This window comes from Triticum urartu, unplaced genomic scaffold (genome assembly GCF_003073215.2).
Source record: "Triticum urartu cultivar G1812 unplaced genomic scaffold, Tu2.1 TuUngrouped_contig_2855, whole genome shotgun sequence".
NCBI lineage: Eukaryota > Viridiplantae > Streptophyta > Magnoliopsida > Poales > Poaceae > Triticum > Triticum urartu.
Window position 1 is genome coordinate 1 of NW_024113357.1, and position 19603 is coordinate 19603.

At 44.5% G+C, this 19603-nt stretch overlaps 4 protein-coding genes across 8 annotated transcripts; 3 read left to right on the plus strand and 1 right to left on the minus strand.

Moving 5' to 3' along the window:
* Window positions 1-4980: 4980 nt before the first annotated feature.
* On the plus strand, window positions 4981-7138 carry LOC125527077. Its single transcript, XM_048691651.1, has 4 exons — window positions 4981-5298; window positions 5930-6155; window positions 6388-6472; window positions 6566-7138. Exons 1-4 carry the CDS (start codon window positions 5051-5053, stop codon window positions 6880-6882), a joined length of 876 nt encoding a protein of 291 aa, XP_048547608.1. The 5' UTR covers window positions 4981-5050; the 3' UTR covers window positions 6883-7138.
* Window positions 7139-7655: 517 nt separating this feature from the next.
* LOC125527072 (peptidyl-prolyl cis-trans isomerase CYP65-like) lies at window positions 7656-11296 on the minus strand. Its single transcript, XM_048691642.1, has 11 exons — window positions 11027-11296; window positions 10517-10579; window positions 10324-10427; window positions 10100-10191; window positions 9914-10003; window positions 9747-9822; window positions 9275-9636; window positions 8920-9176; window positions 8507-8795; window positions 8132-8239; window positions 7656-8036 (listed from the first exon to the last, which is right to left on the minus strand). Exons 1-11 carry the CDS (start codon window positions 11152-11154, stop codon window positions 7833-7835), a joined length of 1773 nt encoding a protein of 590 aa, XP_048547599.1. The 5' UTR covers window positions 11155-11296; the 3' UTR covers window positions 7656-7832.
* Window positions 11297-11341: 45 nt separating this feature from the next.
* Window positions 11342-14073, plus strand: LOC125527076. Its single transcript, XM_048691650.1, has 5 exons — window positions 11342-11709; window positions 12958-13102; window positions 13193-13263; window positions 13353-13556; window positions 13690-14073. The coding sequence occupies exons 1-5, from the start codon at window positions 11464-11466 to the stop codon at window positions 13777-13779; spliced, it is 756 nt and encodes a 251-aa protein (XP_048547607.1). The 5' UTR covers window positions 11342-11463; the 3' UTR covers window positions 13780-14073.
* Window positions 14074-15011: 938 nt separating this feature from the next.
* On the plus strand, window positions 15012-19176 carry LOC125527073 (pentatricopeptide repeat-containing protein At2g16880-like). Of its 5 annotated transcripts, none has more exons than XM_048691644.1 (3): window positions 15012-17486; window positions 18455-18625; window positions 18698-19176. In XM_048691644.1, exon 1 carries the CDS (start codon window positions 15120-15122, stop codon window positions 17367-17369), a length of 2250 nt encoding a protein of 749 aa, XP_048547601.1. In that variant the 5' UTR covers window positions 15012-15119; the 3' UTR covers window positions 17370-17486; window positions 18455-18625; window positions 18698-19176. The 5 variants fall into 5 exon arrangements, with proteins under 5 accessions (XP_048547601.1, XP_048547602.1, XP_048547600.1 ...); XM_048691645.1 differs by having other exon boundaries at window positions 18455-18541; XM_048691643.1 differs by having other exon boundaries at window positions 18455-19176.
* Window positions 19177-19603: the final 427 nt, after the last annotated feature.

Consider the following 19603-nt stretch of genomic DNA (forward strand, 5'->3'; position numbering starts at 1 on the left):
TACTCTTGGGTGTTTGGGCATCCTAGAGCTTGTTCCTCTTGGGTGCCTTGGCGCCCTAGACGGTTGGTGTTGTTCGGAGCTCAATCATTGTGGTGTAAAGCTCCGAGCAAGCGTCGGGGTCTCCAATTAGGTTGTGGAGATCGCCCCGAGCAATTTGACGGGTACCGGTGACCGCCCCCAAGGGTTGCCAAAGTGTATGGGTTCGGTGACCGCCCCCAAAGGTTGCCATTTGTACGGGTTCGGTGACCGCCCTCAAGGGTCCCTTAGTGGAATCACGGCATCTTGCATTGTGCGAGGGCGTGAGGAGATTACGGTGGCCCTAGTGGCTTCTTGGGGAGCATTGTGCCTCCACACCGCTCCAAACGGAGATTAGCATCCGCAAGGGTGTGAACTTCGGGATACATCATCGTCTCCGCGTGCCTCAGTTATCTCTTACCCGAGCTCTTTACTTATGCACTTTACTTTGTGATAGCCATATTGTTTCTTGTCATATATCTTTCTATCACATAGTTGTTTATCTTGATTAGCATAAGTTGTTGGTGCACATAGGTGAGCCTAGTTGTTTTAGGTTTTGTGCTTGACAAATTAATCGCTAGGTTTATTCCGCATTTGTTCAAGCCTAAATCGTAATTATTTTAAAACGCCTATTCACCCCCCCCCCTCTAGGCGACATCCACGATCTTTCACCTGTGGATCCCGTGTGCTTGCATCAGTTAGTATTTGTGTGCTCGCCCCTGACTTTGTGATTGCGTTGTTACGTTTCAGGTGTTCTCGTTTTGATCCTCTCATTATAGCCGTTGTTTGGTTGCTCATTTATGAATATTTTGATTGATATGTTGGTCCTCTGGTAGGGTGAGGGTTTGTGGTTTTTCAGGTGATAGGCATGTCTCTGTGTTGAGTGTTGGTTGAGCCCTCTGGCTCGCCCCCTGCTGTTGCAGTTTCAACCATCTGATAGGGTAAGGTTTTAGGTAGAAGTGCATTTTTACGGTTGGTTTTCTTTTTTTTCATGAGTTTTTTCAGAGTTTGCAGTGCTGTTTTCCTAATAGTTTGTGGGTTTTTTTCTCCATAATCCCGTGCGTTCTAGCACTGCAACTAGGTCTGCTAGTGTGTGTCAACTTTTTTTCTATATGTTTTCCTAGAATTTCAGTTGATTTTAGCTCAGAATTGCACTGTAATGAGTATTTCCATGTAATGTGGTCCCCCAGTTTTGCACTGTATTGTAATTCCCGTCTGATTGTTTCCTGCAATTCTTGTGCTTTTGGTCTGTAATCCCCCAGTTTAGACATACGTCTGCATTGTAATTGTGTAGTTTTGCTTTGTAATTCATGCGCTTTTTTTACTATAGTAGCTTACTCTGTAATATTCATCAGTTTTGCAATGTACTCTGCAACAACCATGGAAATCACACTGTACTTTGCATTGTAATTTCACTGAAAGTAGTCTGTAAGTAATTACACTATTTTCCTCTATGTACACTTTAATATCCATGGTAATTTCACTGTAATTTCCCTCAATACACACCGTAATATTCATGGTAATTACACTGTATTTTCTTCATTGTACACTGTAATTTCCATATAGTACTTACACTGTAATTTCCCTTGATGTACACTGTAATTTCTGTATAGTTTTCACACTGTAATTTCCCTCAGTGTACATTGTAATATGCTTGGTATTCTCACTTAGATTTTTGCCAGTGTAATTTCCCTAAAGTAAACTGTATAATTGCTCTGTAATTACTATGTAATTCATGTGATTTTTGCACTGTAATCTCCCATTTCTGATTTTCACTGTAATTCATGTGCTTTCTTGGCTGTATGCCTTTTGATTACTCTGTAATTTGTGTCAGGTTTACACTGTAATTTCTTCTGTTCTTGAGTGTAAGTTCCATTAGTCTACACTGTAAGTGGTGTCTCCTGGTTGTGTTATGCGCTGGGGCTGTGTATTAGCTGGGATATGTGGAGGGAAGGGGTAGTACAAGGTGAGATCTGGGCCTTTTTGTGGGTTGCAAGTTCAAGGTCAGCTGTTCGCTGCTTTTCCTCTTCTTTTAGTTGTCAGGTGTAATTACCTAATTTTTCCAGTGTGAATTGTCATAGTGTAATTACAGTGGATTTAAAGTGTTATTTCAATGTAGTTACAGTGTAATTTATCTCAGCATTACAGTGCAATTTGTCCTAGACTTACAGTGTATTTTCACCTAATATTTTTTCAATGTGTCATAGTGTAATTACAGTGGATTTATGTAGTTGCAGTGTAATTTATCCCAAGTTTACAGTGCAATTTGTACCAGACTTACAGTGTATTTTACCTAATTTTTCCACTGTGTCATAGTGTAATTTATCCCAACTTTACAGTGCAATTTTTGTCCCGGACTTACAGTGTAATTTGAATGTAGTTACAATGTACTTTATCTAATAGTCCCAATGTGATTTTTGTCATAGGATTTGAGTGGATTCTTACAGTGTAATTTAGCCCAGTTTGCACAGTAATTTTATCTAGATTTTCAGTGTAATTATGTCCAGTTTTAGCTAGTTTTCACTGTACTTTGCCTGGATAAGTACTGTAGGGCTTTCGAATGCTTCAGCTAAATTTATTTTTTGCCATTTTTACACTGTAATTTCTATGGTTCAGAACTGTAATTGTCAGTTAGAATATAGTGCATTTTTACGCTTGAATTGGATGTCTTTCACCATTATTTAACTTCTTTTCCTTTGTTGTCTTTGTGTTCTGTTTATAGGTTTAAATGGGTAAGCTACGGAAAGTCTCTCATCGGGATATTCCATTAGTATCATATTTATAGAGTGCAGATTCTCGGAGTGAACCTTTTGTGCCTAATGATTTTGCAGAAGAGCTTCTTATCGTGTGTCTCTGGTAGTTTATTTATTTCTGCTTCTTTATTTGTTTATTTCTTTATGTTCTTAGTTTGATGTATTTATTTTGGTCCGTGTTATTTCTTATTTGTTTTGCAGGAACTATCTGGTAATGAAGGAGGGTTCGACAAAGCTCTTCCAAAGTTCTATCTGAATCAAGTCTGTTTTATTTTATCTTGTATTTTTTATTAATTTTGATTTTGGGTATTTACTTTCAGATGACCCTTGTGTTTTTGTTATTTTCAGGAAGTAAAATGCTTGAAGAGGAAATTATCATCTGCTTCAAGGAGGAATGTGTATAGTTCCTCATTATTGTTTATTTGTTCTTTAATGCATGTTCCCCTGGTTTAGGGTTTTCTCAGCATATCATAATTTTAGAGATTAGTATTGCTATATTTCTTTTGTAGTATGATTCTTCAGTGGATGTCCCTGATTGTGATTTTTTTGTAATCCCCAATGTTGTAGCCCTGCAATTGCCCTATGTTATCAGTCTTAGATCCCTCCAGTGATTTTTTCAGTTCCCTTTGTATTAGAGTGTAAGCTCATGTATTAATGTGTACTTTCAGTAGGTTTTTCGTTGGTAAATCATGTGTGCTTAATCATGTATTTGGCAGTATTTTTCATGTGCTCACACCATAGTTCATGAGTTTGCCATGTTTTCATTACACTGTGATATTCATGTGATTTCTAGTGTAATTCCAATTCTTAGTCACTGTATTTTTAGATATGTTACAATGTAATCTACCCCCAGAGTTGTACTATAGTTCCCATGAATTTCCTGTTTTTCATTTTTCATTTGCTCTTCTTCTTGTTATTCATATGTAAGCAGTACGGTTTTCAGAGTGTTCAGCCGTATTTGTGTAGTTTATGCGTAAGTTTTGTATTTTACTAAGGAATTTGTAGTAATCTGAATAAATATTTTGAGTGGTTGAAATGTTATTTTTAGTTTTGTTGCTTGTGTATTTCAAAGCTTTATTTGCTTATTTGTTCTATTGTATGTGTTTTGATATGTGTTTCACTTTTGCTATTGTTTTGTAGAGACACAAACGATCTAGTGATTTCGCTTGTGCCACTTTCACTAGAAATTCTGGGAAGTTCTTCTCTGGTGTTGTCGATGAAATGTGTCCTAGATATCAGGGTGTTATCCAGACATATGGCATGGGTTGTCTCTTAAATTTACCATAATTACAATTGATGTTGATCTATCTCTTTGTAGATGAAGAGAAATTCCTCCTGATTTGTTCATGTGAGAGGTGAAGAGAGAAGATGGTGAGCAGTTGGGGCAGTTGCTGACCTGTGGATGTTGCTGAATCCCCTTTGATGTTTTTCCTTCTTGCTCCACGTCAGGTACATCCTCCTCTCCGAATCCCTTTTGATTTTTGTTTGCTCTCCCTTCTTCTCCTCCCCCCTCGCCCATGGCCGCCTCCATCTTCCCCCTTCTTCTTCTTCCCTTCTGATTTGCTCTTTTGTGCTGTTAGGTGTGATCTGTCGAGTGATTTGTGGGAAGGGTTTGCCCCTTTTCATGCGTTGCAAGTTGCGCACGTGTTGTGTGGTTGTGGAGATCAAGAGGGGGTTGGCCCCTGATTTTTCTGGAGTGGTTAGTTGTCCAGCGAACCGGGTCAGATGTTTTCCCCAACCCGTTTTGATGTCTCTTTTGTGCTGTTGGCTGATTTTGTGGTCATACAGGTGTCATCTGTTCATTTGTCAGGAAATTTAAATGTTGTCGAATTGAAAAACAGTCAAATGTCAAATAGACAATCCCAAAAAATATGTCATTTGTATGTAGTTCGTATTAAAATATGTAAAAAAGACTTATATTTAGAAACAGTGTGAGTAGTAAAAAAATGTGTGCTCTAGTTTGGCCCGGTGATTTTGGCCTGTTTAATCGCGGAGATAAGCGGCGTGATTCCCTACGCAACTTAACTGCCCGCCGCGTATCAGCAAAAGGATTACACCCGTGTTGCGCAAGGACTCAACGTGGACGCCCCCCTCGTGCACCGCGCCCCACCCCACCATCCGTCCGTTCCAGGACCAACGGCCAAGATCCCGCGGCGCCCCCCTAATCTGAAGCGACCTTCCCCAACCCTCCGCGGCTATTAAATACCCGGTCGCCGCCATTCTCCCCGGGCTTTGATCGATCGAGTCGATTCTCGCGCAGAGCTTGAGAGAGATCGGAGGCGATGGGAGGCGGCAGCATGGGGATCCGCGCGGCCGCCAGGGCCGCCTTCATCGGCGGCTACCGCTCCGCCTCGAACGCCCGCCGCTCCGCCCTGCCCTCCTCCTCCGCCGCCGCGGCCGACACCCGCCCCGTCCCCACGGCCACCACCTTCGACGACTGGTACATCCCCGACCGCGAGGTGTTCGGCCCCGTGCCCTCCCACGAGGAGGCCATGGCCGCCACCCTCGACCTCAGGGACGCCTTCGAGATGTGCGCATCCTAAACTATACTAATTACTTGCCACATCTCCTTCTTGCTTCCTTTGTTTTACCAGATTAATTACTTACCAAACTGGTGATAGTTTGATAGATATGGTTCACGTCCATGAAGTTTTAGTTGCAAACTGATGCGATTGCACGTCTGGTTGTTATGCAGTGACAGAGCCCTACATAGTGGTTGGCTCTGTTCTGTTCTTCTTTTTCAGTAGATTGTTCTTATCTGCTGTCCGGTGTAAGACAATTGGTATCAGGAGCGTTCAGCATTTTCTGATAGATTCAAGATTTTTTTTAATTTAGGCACCCTTCATGTTTATCTGTGATGTTCCTGTCCCCAATTGCTCGTTTGCTGGGATCGTGCCATCAGAATTTTGATTCACAGAAAATCACGCCGGTGCTTGTTTAGGATTTCCATTGCATGTTCTGACAGGATTGCCTGATCCAAACCCTAAAAATATCTCACCGTGTCTGTCATGTAGAGTTGTTCTTCCAACCATGTCATATAATTCTGTATTCGATTAGTTTCCTTATGTGCCTTTTTCATATGTATGCCGCTTTGGCCTTTTGGCTTGTGTGCCAGATGTTGTGTTTGCTAACAAACTGATGACTTGTGTTCATGCAACCAGTGCCAAGATTGATTCCCATGGTGGCCGCCTGGATATCTCCAAGACACATATCTCCCATGATGGCCTTGATGATCCCACAAAGGTTGCTCAGGAAACATTTCAGGATCATCTCCATTCAGAAGCATCTAAGCATGAAGAGAAGCATGACAGTTTATCCGTTGCCTCTGGATCCTCTGCACGTGTTATTGAAGCCTTCACCATGCTACACGAGAGTCCTGAAGCTCAGGTAATTAAGCTCCAACTTATACTGAAGGTGTCGGCAAGGTCACCCTAATGATGTGTTGTGGAGTCATGATTTTTTCATTTCTTCCTGCTAGCATCAGAAGATAAGTTGATTTCATATATTGGCATAATGTCAGCCCTTTTTTTGTATTCATGCAACTTCAGTTGGCATTAAGTGCAAACAACTCAGAGTTATTGTTTATTTACCTGAAGCATGGGTTCTATTTGGACTGCAGGATGTTGTTGCTTCGCTTGCTTCTGATAAGAATGTCTGGGAAGCTGTGATGAAGAACAAGAAACTTGTGGAGTTTTACAAGACAAGTAAGCGCCCAGCCATCATTTAATACATCTAATTCAGTTAACCATTAGAAAAGTATAATAAATAACTTGGTTCATCTATCTTCCCGTTCTCAGACCTCAGCGAGTCATCCAGTGTCACTGACGAAGCTGAGCAGAGCGACGCCGAGAGCTCGCAGAGCAGCAATGGTGTCGTCTCGCCGGCAGATGCATTCAGTGATTACATTCAGATGATGAAGGCGTTTGTGTCGGAGATGGTGACGAATCTTTCGAGCATAATGCAGGACCTGGTGGCCACGTCAGACGAGGGCCAGAGCAAGGGGAGGTTGAAGACCCTGATCATCAACTCCAAGAAGGATTTCACAAATGGCCCGTCGTCCTTCGTGCTCCTGGCCATCGCGTCTATTCTGGTCGTTTTGCTCAAGCGTGCATAGTTCTAAATAAAACAAAGGAGCTGGCAGAGTGGTTGTTCTGAGTTTAGTTTCGTTTCAGCTTTTTGAGACAGACAGGATTTGATCTTCTTTTTCTACTTATTAGTTCATCAAATGGTCGATTCTACGCACTGTACAGGTCGACGTTAAGTCTTTTCAAGGGTTTATCTGGTGGCTGTGTGTTCACCTGGGGATGAACATGTTCTGCATGATGTTTAGCTGTTACTGCAACTTTATATGATGGAGTTTAGTTTTCTTTTGGACTGGTTTTAAGTTTAGCTGTTACTGCAACTTTATATGATCTCGTTCTGGTTTAGCCATGTTTCAAGATATTCTGGTTTAGCCACATGTGCATATCTGTGCAGTGCTCCAGGGTTAGCCACTTAGCCCTCCATGCCTGAGTATCTAAATTACTCAATGTGGTTAAGGTTTGTACATAAAACCTACAAAACAATATTGATAGATTTTTGTAGGTACACACTCATTTTACACATATGCAGCAAATATGGCACACAAGCTGCTAAGCTTGGCAAAGGCGTGTGTACCCCATCCAAATTGATGCCTCACTCATTTGCCTTTCTATTAACATCACTCTGAGTCATTTGGCTTTCTATTAGCATAATTCTTAGTGGAACACAAGATCTGTATGCGCACATCTAAAGAAAATATCATACGTATTATGCATAAATATTTATGCGGCTCTTGCTCCAGACAGTCGTGTCTCACTTGAGGCTTAAAAGTTTTTCTGTGTAATAATTCATACATAGATACTCGAGTACTGAGCATACGTGTTTGATTAAGGTGTGAGATTCTGAAAAATCTGTTGTGAGCTGTGAGACCGCATTCTGGGCAGTTAATACACTACCATAACATGGGCGCACATGCTCAAATGTTACAAGTTTCAACTGGTTGTTTCTTCTGAGAAGAAAGGGGAAATTCACGTATACAGGGATCTACCATCCAGAGAAATCTTTGAATTCTACGCTAGGAGCACTCGCTTTTCTCTTCTTGCTTGAATCATCTGCTGCAGCGGCATTTCCAGTGGCATCAGCAGAGCCAGCTGTCCGAGCCTTGAGATACTTGCCAACTCCACCACCAGCGCTCGCTGAAGCAGAAACACCAGTCCCTGGGTTGCTATACCATGACCCCACCTTATCCTGGATTAATGCAAATAAACGTTCAAACAATCAGAGATGTATAAATGCAAAGAAGCACTTGAATCTAATTGAAACAAGATGCAAAGCAGCATTACATGATCTTCATCCTTGTTCTTCTCCTCCTCCTTTGCCTTTTCTTCTTCCTCGTCTGGTTCCGTGTAAGGATTCACAAATACACTAACTTTCAGTAACTTTATTTCCTCCTGTTAACAAAGTTGAAAACCAGGAATACCACGTTCAGATGTTTTTGTCCAGTGAAAAAACAACTATGCTGAACACAACACATCAATTATACCTAAAATGGTATGGAACATATAGTGCTTAGAAGACGAGTATACTGCAGTTGTGCCAAAGTTTAATGGCCAGCATATTGTGGCCACAATATCTTGTTTGCGTAAAACTACGAGGTATTTTCATTTCTAAAGCAAAGTAAAAAAAAATGCGGATGAAACTAGAACAATCATACTAACCAATGGGCGGTCGTCATCATCAACAGGAACCTTTTCCATTGCTGAAAGATTGTGCAGACCACCAACCACCATGCCAAACACTGTATGTTTGAAATTTAAATGTGCTGCAGACTTGTATAGGATGAAAAACTGCGACCCATTGGTATGGGGCCCAGAATTCGCCATGCTGACAACACCTCTTCCTGAATGTAGCAGCTTTGAATTCAATTCATCCTTGAAAGGTTGACCCCATATGGACTCCCCTCCACTTCCTGTGCCAGTTGGATCACCTCCTTGAATCATAAAGTTTCTGTAAAAAGGTGATGATCAAACCGGACAACATTTAGATATATAGCCATAATCAAGGGAGTATAAAGAAGGGAATGATTGAATGGACAGGATTTGGATACGGCTAATAGAATAGGAGAACATACTTGATGCTACGATGGAAGATAAGACCATTGTAGTAACCATTTTCACAATGTGTTAGGAAGTTTTCACATGTCCGAGGAGTAATATCACAATGAAGCTCCAAATTCAAATCACCATGGGTGGTATGCAACTGAACATATCCTTTCTTTTTTGGATTCCTTTCAACTTTAACATACTCAAATTCATTTTTGGTAACGGGATCATAGGAAGTCGACGTGAAAGAACGTGAAGCTGCTCCAGTAGTGTAACGACTTTTAACCTGAAATCAGCGAATCACCTCCATAAGACAAACACTAACTGCACAAGTAACAAAAGGGCTATGTAAATATAAGACATGAAGATGAGATGAGACTATACCAATTTAGCATTTATAGGATCCCGATCCCCTGCCCTGTGCATAGCAATTCTAGCAGCAGTTTTCTCAGCAGTGCCAGATTTTGCTGCTGCTGCACTTCTGCCATGAACAGAAGCCGAAGCAGCATCCACAACACTGAATGGTTGAGGAGGTTTAGGTTCTTTGCTCGATTTTGAGTCACTCTTCTCTTCTTTTGCTAAAAGGACAGCCAGTGCGGCAGCTCTTTCCTTTTGAGCTTTCTGTCCTCCACCACCATGCAGAAAAGCTAATTTTCCTTTTTCAGTCCCAAGTTCCTTCATCATTTGCTTAAGATCACCGGCAACATTTATGTTGTAGGCTGGATCATCTTTCATCCGCTGCAACTCTGCAAAGAAGTTGGATAGTCAGACTACATAAGTTGATCTACATCAAAAGGATAGATACAAAGCAGCCAACACAAAATAAGTAAAATGGAAAGAGGATGCATAATTGAACCTTCATCATCAAGTTTGAGGCCTTGTCTAACATGATCAAATTGCCCTAGGACCTTGGTATCAAGCGCATTTGGATTCTAGAGAAGTCAGAAGGCAAACAGTATTAGGCTAGGGTATTAATTGGCAGTAAGACAATGCGTAATATATATTGTCCTTCCAGACAGCTACCTGAATTGTTATCAAGTCCTTTCGTGCGAAGGGCTCATCGGTTAGCAACTCTTTCCAATTCTTTGGCTTAATGTTAAGCTCCTGGATTGCCTATGAACACAAAGCAATAATCAATCAGCTACGAGCATACCAAATTGACCACCTGAAAAACACTATTATATAAGCTAACCAAAGTCTAAAGCCCACCTCATAACAGAAGACGTTCCCGGTAGTCTTTACAGCAACTATATGCGTGAATTCTGTAAAAACTTTATTTAAAACAGGACACTGGAACTCTCCTGCACGAAAAGAGTAAATATTAACACAATGACACCAGAAGATCAACTAACATCAAAGGAATTTACTACTGTTCAAGCAGTTCTATTTGGTTCAGGCTACATCGACTTTTTCATGCCATAGATTCAACCCACCATCTGTGTTCTTGTGGAAAGTGAGAGGAATTAGATCCTCCTGCTTCAGTGCTCCTCCAGTTACCGGATGCTTCCCGAATTTTTTAATATATGGGATTATGCTCCTACATTCAGAAGCAAAAAAAATAAGAATCCCTGCCTTCTCAGCTCTCCTACCAATAAGTTATCCAAGAAGCAACTCCTAGGCACTTACATCAAATCGAAGACGCTTCCATCTGCCGTACACACCGGATCCTCAAATGGCAGGAAAGTGAGCCTAATATCCAATGAAATGACAATCAGTGGCTGAAGAAGAGGGATTGACTTTACTTACTACTCCCTCCGTTCTAAAATAGATGACCCAAATTTGTACTAACTTTAGTACAAAGTTAGTACAAAGTTGAGTCATCTATTTTGGAACGGAGGGAGTAATCAACTGCTAATGTGGCTAAATTCGAATAGTATGAAGGTTCAACATCCAGAGCTGAATTTGAGCATTTGGAGCTTACAAAGGTAACTAACTAGCTTAACTGGTGGCATATATACCAACTAAAATATCCACAGAAAACAAGTTCATGCCCTAAGGAAGAAACCCTATAAGCTCAAGCTCTCCGAAATTCGATTCAGAATCCTAAATTACCAAGAGAACAGAGGTAAGCAGGCAAATCTTCCAGCGAGGCTGGTGCGGGAACAGGGGAAGCGGGGAGGGAGCGTAGGCAATTACGCGCAGCAGTAGAAGGGGAGGCGCTGGAATGGCGCGATGGCCTCCCTGTTCTTGGCGCCGCCCCACTCTGTCGCCCACTCCGTGGCCGTTATGAACATCCGGTCCTTGCTATGCTGCTTCTTCCCCATCTCCGACTACCCTATAGGCGCGGGCCTCCGGCCGGTGGTGCGGTTGCCCTGCCGGGCGGTCGGGTTTCGCCGGCGGCGACGTGGGACGGCGAGATTTGACGACCGCAAGTGTTGGGTCGGGGAAAGAGAAGGGAATAATAGGCGGCTCAGCCCGTGATAGAAATACACGGCTCGAGCCGCGCGGGTCGGTGCGAAACAGATTCGCCCCGGCCCGGCCCAACCCAGCGCACAACCGGCCCAAAAGCAGAGCGCAAGTGCGCACAGCGCACCACCGGCCGAGCGAGCTGAGTCGTCGATTCGAGCAGCGGGATGGGCGGCGGCGGCGGCGGCAGCCCGACGGCGAGCAACAGCAGCAGCGACGATGACGGAGACGCCTCGTGGAGGGCGGCCATCGACTCCGTCGCTGTAGGGGGCTTCGGCTACCCGTCGTCCAACGGCGCGGCGAAGGCCGCCTCTGGCGGCGGCGGCGTCGAGGAGGACAGCAACGGGCTGGAGCAGCCGCCGCAGGATGAGGGGAAGGCGCAAACGCCTGGGCTCAAGCTGTACCAGATCAAGGTGTCTTGCTTTCCACGTTCGCCCCTTGCTTTATGCTTGCTAGCTGCATAATATTCTTCTGCTCCTGATTCAGTGCCGCAGCTGCAGCTCATTGGTTGACATGGTCCTCGGTTTTGTTGTGCTGATTCAGTGCTGTCTTCAAAGCTTGATGCATACTTCATTCTTCCTGTGGTCCTTGGACGAACTAGAATTAGCTGGTTCACTCGGATTAGTCTGGGTTTACATAGCAAGTTAGCAATAGCAGCTGCATTTGCTTCAATTGTACTCCCTCCGTTCCTAAATATAAGTCTTTTTAGAGATTCCAATATGGACTACATACGGAGCAAAATGAGTGAATCTACACTCTAAAATACGTCTATATACATCCGTATGTAGTTCCTATTGAAATCTCTAAAAGGACTTACATTTAGAACGAGGAGGGAGTATATTCGAGTGGGATATATCAGTGTTACCAGCGGATGCACATACTTAGCTACATTCTTGCAGAGTAGCTACGGTTGGCAAATTGAGAAAACCCATCATGTTTCACCCCATAGACTGAAGTTGTGGATATAATCAATCATGTTCCACTCCATATAGGATGTGTACTGCACCATTGCCATTTTGGAGGTTTTCTCGCTGGTTTGATAAAATGCCACAACTTACTATGCCGCTACCCAGTAAAAATCAACTTTGTCAGTACCCAGTAAAAACGAACTGGCTTTGCCACTAGGAAATAATGCCCCATCTTGCATTGCAATCTATCCAATTCCCCTTATTGCTTTGACCTTTTGGTAGATGCTCCGTTCCATGTGTTAAATAATTTACGGTGGGCCTCCGGATCATCATATTAGTTTCCGTTGGTACCTGTCCAAGCCACAAAGTAAGTTCATCACTTGCATGATCGTTTTAATATGCAGTAGTTTGCAAATACACCATGTGATTTACATTCTATGTCTACAGAATTCTGTACTGTTTACTTGCATGATCCTTTTCAGAATGTAGTAGTTCATCACTTCACCTGGCAAGCCTGATGAGCAACTAGAAAAAGCTGGCACATGTTGCCATGTATTCACCATTCAGACCTGCCAGTCTGCAACTATAGTATAACCATTTCACTTAAACAGATTTTTCCTGTTTAAGTTTTTTTTTCTCTGCCCTTCATTCAGTTGTTCTTCTGTTTGTATCATTCTTTCTTTTGGTTAGGCATTAGGAAGTCATACTATGTTATGCATTATGATCTTACAAACTTCATTTGATTTGTTTCAGGTAAGAAATATGTTGGACAATATGTTAGAGAGAAATCTCGAAATAGTGAGGAATCCTTGCTTGAACGTGGCTGACCCCGAGGAAACAGGGGGAGGGATAAAGTTATTTAAAAAGGCACCTCCTGGCATCAGAATGGATGCCGTAGGTATGATGTGAATGTGATTATCTTTAATAATCTTGGTGGATAAATCCTTTCATGATGATAATACATATTCATACTAATGTTTATTTCTAGATAAATACCATGTGCAACTCAAGAGACCAAAGATTCTTCCTGGGCCAGAGGTCGACGAGAAATCAAAGAAGGTTTGATATATATTTTCACAATAATTATACATATGCATGTGAGCTTATGGTTGTATGTTTTACTGATCGTACTGCGACCCTGATTTCAGTTCAGACATATGCTTCAGTCTGTTGTTGTTGATGGTAACGACGTACTTGTTTCCGCGAAAGAAGCATCCCAAATATCATTGGCTAGAATGGAAGCTAGAGAAACTGCAGCAAAGACCAAAGCCAAGAGGGAGGAAGAAAGGGTGAACCAGCTGAAGAAGGTCAGGGGAGAGAAATGGCTTCCTTCCATTGCTAGTAAAATGAAGGTAAATAAATGCATACTTTAAATCACTCTTCAATGGCTAGTTTGGTGGGTTTGTTGTTGTACAACATCGACCAACATTTTGTATTAACAGATATATGATGCCAGCATGCATTATGTTCATATTGCCTCTGCAGAAAGAAAAATCTTGGGAGCAATGGCAGGAAAAAAAGCTCAGGAGCAACGGCGGTGATGGTGGATCATTTCAGCTGGGCCGCATATGCTAATCTTTTAGGCCATCTATGGGGGGTACCCTTTTCTGGATGCCACAAGCCCACAATTGCTTTGATAACTTCTATTTTGCCATTTATCCATTTGGCAATGATGGTCGACAAGAGGATTGAATTGGATGAAAAGATAGAATGTTGGACTGACGATTTTGTTCTAATCTAGAGAACGTAGCTTATCAGTACCTTCTCATGGAATTTTTGTAGCAAAATTATGTTATATTTCAGGATTGGATATACTTGAGCAGTCTCTGCCTCGCAACTGGGACCGAAATCTACGCCACAATTGCATTTTGTGTGGGGGAATTCGTATTTATTTGATGAATCAGACCCCACCCCCCCCCCCCCCCCCCCCCCCCCCCCGCGTCCCCAAGGAGGAAGAAGCCTTCGTCCGATCCTGCGAAGAGGGGAGGATCGCCACACATCAGCGATGCTTCCAAGAAAAAGCACGGTGCTTGCCGGCGTCGCTGTATTTAAGTTTAAACAATTATATAGAAAAACGGGCTATTATTTACAACAGTAAATAGTATATAGATTGTGAAAATGTATGTTTATGAAGAATTTTAATGAATCTTATATTGTACTCCCTCTATTCACTGTTATAAGATGTTCTAACTTTTTTCTAAATTGAATGTATGTATGTATAGACGTGTTTTAGTGTGTTTGTTTACTCATTTCAGTGTGCATGTAGTCCATATTAAAAATATCCAAAACATCCTATAATAGTGAACAGAGGGAGTAGATGCTATATTGAATCTAGAATAAGTTTGACTTAGGAAAAAAAAGAACTTCACATAATTTTGAACAGATGAAGTACTCAAAGTGACCAATCATGCACTATCCCAACCAGCCTCCATAATTTGGGCCCATAATTTCAGCACTATTTTGTATGCAGCCTGGAACTTTTTCAAATGCATGGAGTGACCAATTCATATTTTTATATGGTAGTGTGGTCCCAATTTCTTCTAAAAAAAGGTGAAGTCCCTATTCTACTGATTTTTGTTTTTTTGGGGTTTAATTCTACTAATTTTTGTTCGAGTCTAGAACACCCTACTCTACTGATGGGCCAGAGTACAGTCCACCAGAGTCTCAGGGCCAGAGCCCACAGCCCGCAGGGCAGCCCACACCACCATGTCCTCTCTTCCCCACAGTTTCCCCGCTTCCCTCCTCTCCACTCCCCCTCGCCGCGCCGTCACCGTCCGCCGCCTCCCCTCCTCCCCATGGACACCCCGCCGTCCACCTCCGCCTCGGCCGCAACCGCGTCCGACCCGGACGCGGCGCTCGTCGCGGCCGTGGCGGACGCGCTCGTATCGGCGTCCCGCCTGCCCGCCCCGGTGCCCATGCCCACCCTCCTGGCCGCCTACCTCCCGCGCCTCACCGCCTCCCACCACCCGCGCGTGCTCGCCGTCGCGGCCTCCAACCCGGCGCTCGCCTCGCCGGAGTCGCTCCTCGCCTACCGCAGCTTCCTCTCGCCGCCCTCCTGCCTGCCCTCCCTCCTCCCGCTCCTCCCCGTCCTCCCCTACCGCCACCTCTTCCCGCTGCTCCTCTCCTTCGTCCCGCTCGACCCGCTCCGCCACCTCCACCGGCACCTCCTCGGCCACCTCCCCTCGACCCCTCTCGCCGACGCCGCGCTCTGCGCCTACTCCCGCCTCCGCCTCCCCCACCTCGCCGCCCAGCTCCTCCACTCCCTCCGCCGCCGCATCCGCGTCCGCCCCTCCCTCCAGGCCGCCAACGCCGTCCTCTCCGCGCTCGCGCGCAGCCCCTCCACCTCCCCGCAGGCCTCCCTGGACGCCTTCCGCTCCCTCATCGCGCTCCGCCTCCACCCCAACCACTACACCTTCAACCTCCTCGTGCACACCCACTGCTCCAAGGGCACCCTCGCCGACGCCCTCGCCACGCTCTCCACCATGCAAGGGTTCGGCCTCTCCCCCGACGCCGTCACCTACAACACGCTCCTCCACGCGCACTGCCGGAAAGGCATGCTCGGTGAGGCGAGGACTCTGCTGGCGAGAATGAAGAAAGAGGGGATCACGCCCACGCGGCCGACGTACAATACCCTTGTGTCGGCTTACGCGAAGCTGGGGTGGATTAAGCAGGCGACCAAGGTCTTGGAGGCCATGACGGCCAACGGGCTGGAGCCTGACCTGTGGACGTACAATGTGCTTATCGCTGGGCTGTGCCAGGCAGAGAAGGTGGATGAGGCGTTTAGGCTGAAGGATGAGATGGAGCGGCTCGGCACTTTGTTGCCTGATGTAGTGACCTACAATACACTCGCTGATGCGTGCTTTAAGTGGAGGTGTTCGTCTGATGCACTGAGGCTGCTCGAGGAAATGCGTGAGAAGGGGGTGAAGCCGACTTTGGTCACACATAACATTGTTATCAAGGGGCTTTGCAAGGATGGGGAATTGGAGGAGGCGTTGGGGTGTTTCAAGAAGATGGCAGATGAAGGTTTAGCACCAGATGTGATCACGTATAATACGTTGATTGATGCATACTGCAAGGCTGGCAATGTCGCCAAAGCATTTGCACTAATGGATGAGATGGTCGGTAGGGGACTCAAATTGGACACCTTCACGCTTAATACCGTGCTATATAATCTGTGCAAGGAGAAGCGTTATGAAGAGGCTCAAGGGCTGCTACAATCTCCATCCCAAAGGGGTTTTGTGCCCGATGAAGTCAGCTATGGCACAGTGATGGCAGCCTACTTCAACGAGTATAATCCGGAGCCTGCTCTGCGTCTGTGGGATGAGATGATTCAGAGGAAGTTGACACCAACTATTTCGACTTACAACACATTGATCAAGGGGCTTGGCAGAATGGGGAGGTTGAAAGAGGCGATTGATAAGTTGAATGAGCTCATGGAGAAGGGGTTGGTACCAGATGACACCACGTACAATATCGTCATCCATGCCTACTGCAAGGAAGGGGACTTGGAGAATGCCTTCCAGTTCCACAACAAGATGGTGGAAAATTCCTTTAAGCCAGATGTTGTTACTTGCAACACTTTGATGAATGGACTGTGTCTGCAGGGGAAGCTTGACAAAGCAATGAAGCTCTTTGACTCATGGGTAGAGAAAGGGAAGAAGGTTGATGTTATCACATATAACACCCTAATACATGCTATGTGCAAAAATGGGGATGTTGATGCTGCTTTGCATTTTCTCGCTGATATGGAGGTCAGAGGATTGCAGCCTGACGCGTTTACCTACAATGTTGTGTTATCTGCACTATCTGAAGCAGGGAGACCAGAAGAAGCGCATAGTATGCTGCATAAGTTATCTGAGAGTGGAAAATTGTCTCAAAGCTTTTCTTCTCCCCTCTTGAAGCCTTCTTCTGTAGATGAAACAGAGTCAGGGAAGGATCACGAGGGTAATACTGAGGAAGAAACTGGTGGAAATCCACAAGATAGTGCTCTGGAGGCCTACACAAAACGCGTAAATGAGCTATGCACCGGTGGGCAATTCAAAGAAGCTAAGGCCATTTTGGATGAGATGATGCAAAAGGGAATGTCTGTTGACAGTTCAACGTATATAACTTTGATGGAAGGGCTTATCAAGAGGCAGAAAAGGCAAACACATGCAGCTGGGTAGTACATACCATTGATCTTTGCTGCTCTTTGATGTGGCATCAGCCGGAGTTTAGTCATAAATCTGGTAAATTTGAGTGCTTGATATCTCGGAGGAGTGTGATGGGCATAAAAGAAGCAGGTATGTGATCTGCTTCTTTCTCAGAAATTCACCACTAGAATCTTGTTAGTTTTTCAGCTGCAATACAAAGTAAATCATTTCACAGTCAAATCTACTAGATGTAAAAAGTATGTTATTGCAGTTTAAGTACATGTCTTCTAAACTTTTGTGCCTGATGAATTTACTGCTAGGTTTTCAGCCAGTGTGTGATGCAGCGCTCGCTGGCCACCTGCACTGTAGTTTTCCTTTTTGAGGGTTTCCTTTTCTTTACCAGCCAGAAATTGGAGGGCCACCCCCTCTTTTTTCCAAAAAAAGAAACATGTTTTCTAAAACCTGTCCAAAGGAAACAGCTTATACAGAAAAGCTTTATGTTATCTGCAAGCGCAAGCTCCGGACCATAATTGTTGTATGCTGAACAGCATGTTTGGTTGCCAACATACTTACCTGGTACTTTGTCAATTAAAATGGATGTTAACTTTTGCATGTTCTAGGGCCATAGTGTCCGCCATTTGTCTCAATGCTGTCAAACTCTTAAGCAAAGGGGTAATTGTAGCTAGAAAAGGTCTTACCTAGTTTAGATCCTTGGCGTAATGTTGTGCTACCACACTAATATTGGCCGTCATGTGGCAAGTCCAGTAACCTACTTAATAGTTAATCGCCTGCCCTGTAGACTGAAGGTCAGTAACTCGGTTTACTCCTGTTACTTTTTCTTCACGCAGCAAATTCTAGTCCGCGTTCAGTGATGTTGGATCTTTGCTTAGAAGAAAATTGATCATCATTGTGAGTTGTTAATATGCGAGAATTACCCTCTGTCCCTCTGGGAAAGCCCGAGAAGTTCACGGTGAACAAGATGGCTGAAGTGCTCAAATGTAATGAGTGCATCATACTCCAGTTTTCAACCTGTCATGATCATACCTAAATAAGAAGGAATGAATTAGTCTGCTTCATAGAAAGATGGCTTAACCACTCTTTTTCTGTCCCTCGTGAAGAAAGGAGCCAAGCATAGGACACTGCTGTCTCCTTGCCCCCGCCGGCTTTGTTGGTCACGCACGGCCCACGCAGTGGACTATGGGAAGGTAGATACACATACCTCTCATCAGCTCATTGTAATTTTCAGTGGACTATGACGGCCGTTCCACAGCTAAGTTTACTGCCACATGGTCAGTATTTTAATTCACCTGTTCGGTGCGGTGTATATATACAAGACTTCACAAATGGACAAATGAATGCAGGTACTGCTTTTGTTTCTGTGTTCCGTGACCGAGTGACTGGTACTTCTGCATTCTTTTTGTCAATGCGAGTAGTGGCCACTACTATACTGTGATGTGACTTGGAATTTGGAAGCTTCAGTCAACTTCTTATGGCTTGAGACGGCCGGTATTTTATATCGGGCCTACTCATACTGTATCGTCTTTGCTGATCTTATGGGCCTGTTCATAAGAAAAAACAAGTGTTAATTTGATTCGCACTTTGGAAAGAAGCGTTCAGGTTCATTTGATACCTACAACGGAAGTTGAGAACTTGAGGCGAGGTGCTTCCTTACTTACTCGCCCTTGACCCGACTACGGAGGGAAGAGATTCCAGGCGAAGAATGTTGGCATATTGTTGAAACCAAGCGGCTAGTTATAAGATGCAATAGTTGTATGGAAATAAAATATTGACTTTTGCTCCCATTTTGAACGGATACCACGCTAGGTATATGTGTTCATCAGTCACTGATGTGTAGAACTCCTTTGCCCTCGACGGAACGAAACGGGACGGTGACGATGGGCGGCGGCAGCAAGGACATTCATTTCTTGATCGGCGGTGTCTTGTTGCAGTACCACATTCACATGTTGATTTTTGGCCTGTTGCGCGCGCACTTTTCTGCCACGGTAGTGTGCCCAGCGCACAGCATTCTGAATACAACCGCATCACGAGCCGGCCCTTAGCAGCTCGGGGCGGACATTTGTAGCAGCCGTGCATATATAGGTTATTAAAACCGACCCCACGGATTCACATGACGATCGATCGGTCGACCTGGACTTCCGCATAGGCATAGGCGTCGTATGCACGGCCACTGACCGCGTGTCCGGGCCGGGCGCGCCGGCATCGAATCGCCTCCTCTGAGGAATTCCCTGTCGCCGCCACATGTAACG

Coding starts and splice junctions, on each gene's coding strand:
- LOC125527076 (XM_048691650.1), top strand. CDS start 11,464: ATGGGCGGCGGCGGCGGCGGCAGCCCGACGGCGAGCAACAGCAGCAGC. Junction 13,264..13,352: donor TCGACGAGAAATCAAAGAAG/GTTTGATATATA, acceptor CCCTGATTTCAG/TTCAGACATATGCTTCAGTC. Junction 13,557..13,689: donor CCATTGCTAGTAAAATGAAG/GTAAATAAATGC, acceptor TTGCCTCTGCAG/AAAGAAAAATCTTGGGAGCA.
- LOC125527073 (XM_048691643.1), top strand. CDS start 15,120: ATGCCCACCCTCCTGGCCGCCTACCTCCCGCGCCTCACCGCCTCCCAC.
- LOC125527077 (XM_048691651.1), top strand. CDS start 5,051: ATGGGAGGCGGCAGCATGGGGATCCGCGCGGCCGCCAGGGCCGCCTTC. Junction 5,299..5,929: donor CTCAGGGACGCCTTCGAGAT/GTGCGCATCCTA, acceptor TCATGCAACCAG/TGCCAAGATTGATTCCCATG. Junction 6,156..6,387: donor ACGAGAGTCCTGAAGCTCAG/GTAATTAAGCTC, acceptor TTTGGACTGCAG/GATGTTGTTGCTTCGCTTGC.
- LOC125527072 (XM_048691642.1), bottom strand. CDS start 11,154: ATGGGGAAGAAGCAGCATAGCAAGGACCGGATGTTCATAACGGCCACG. Junction 10,192..10,323: donor TTTCCACAAGAACACAGATG/GTGGGTTGAATC, acceptor CTTTTCGTGCAG/GAGAGTTCCAGTGTCCTGTT. Junction 8,037..8,131: donor AGAACAAGGATGAAGATCAT/GTAATGCTGCTT, acceptor GCATTAATCCAG/GATAAGGTGGGGTCATGGTA.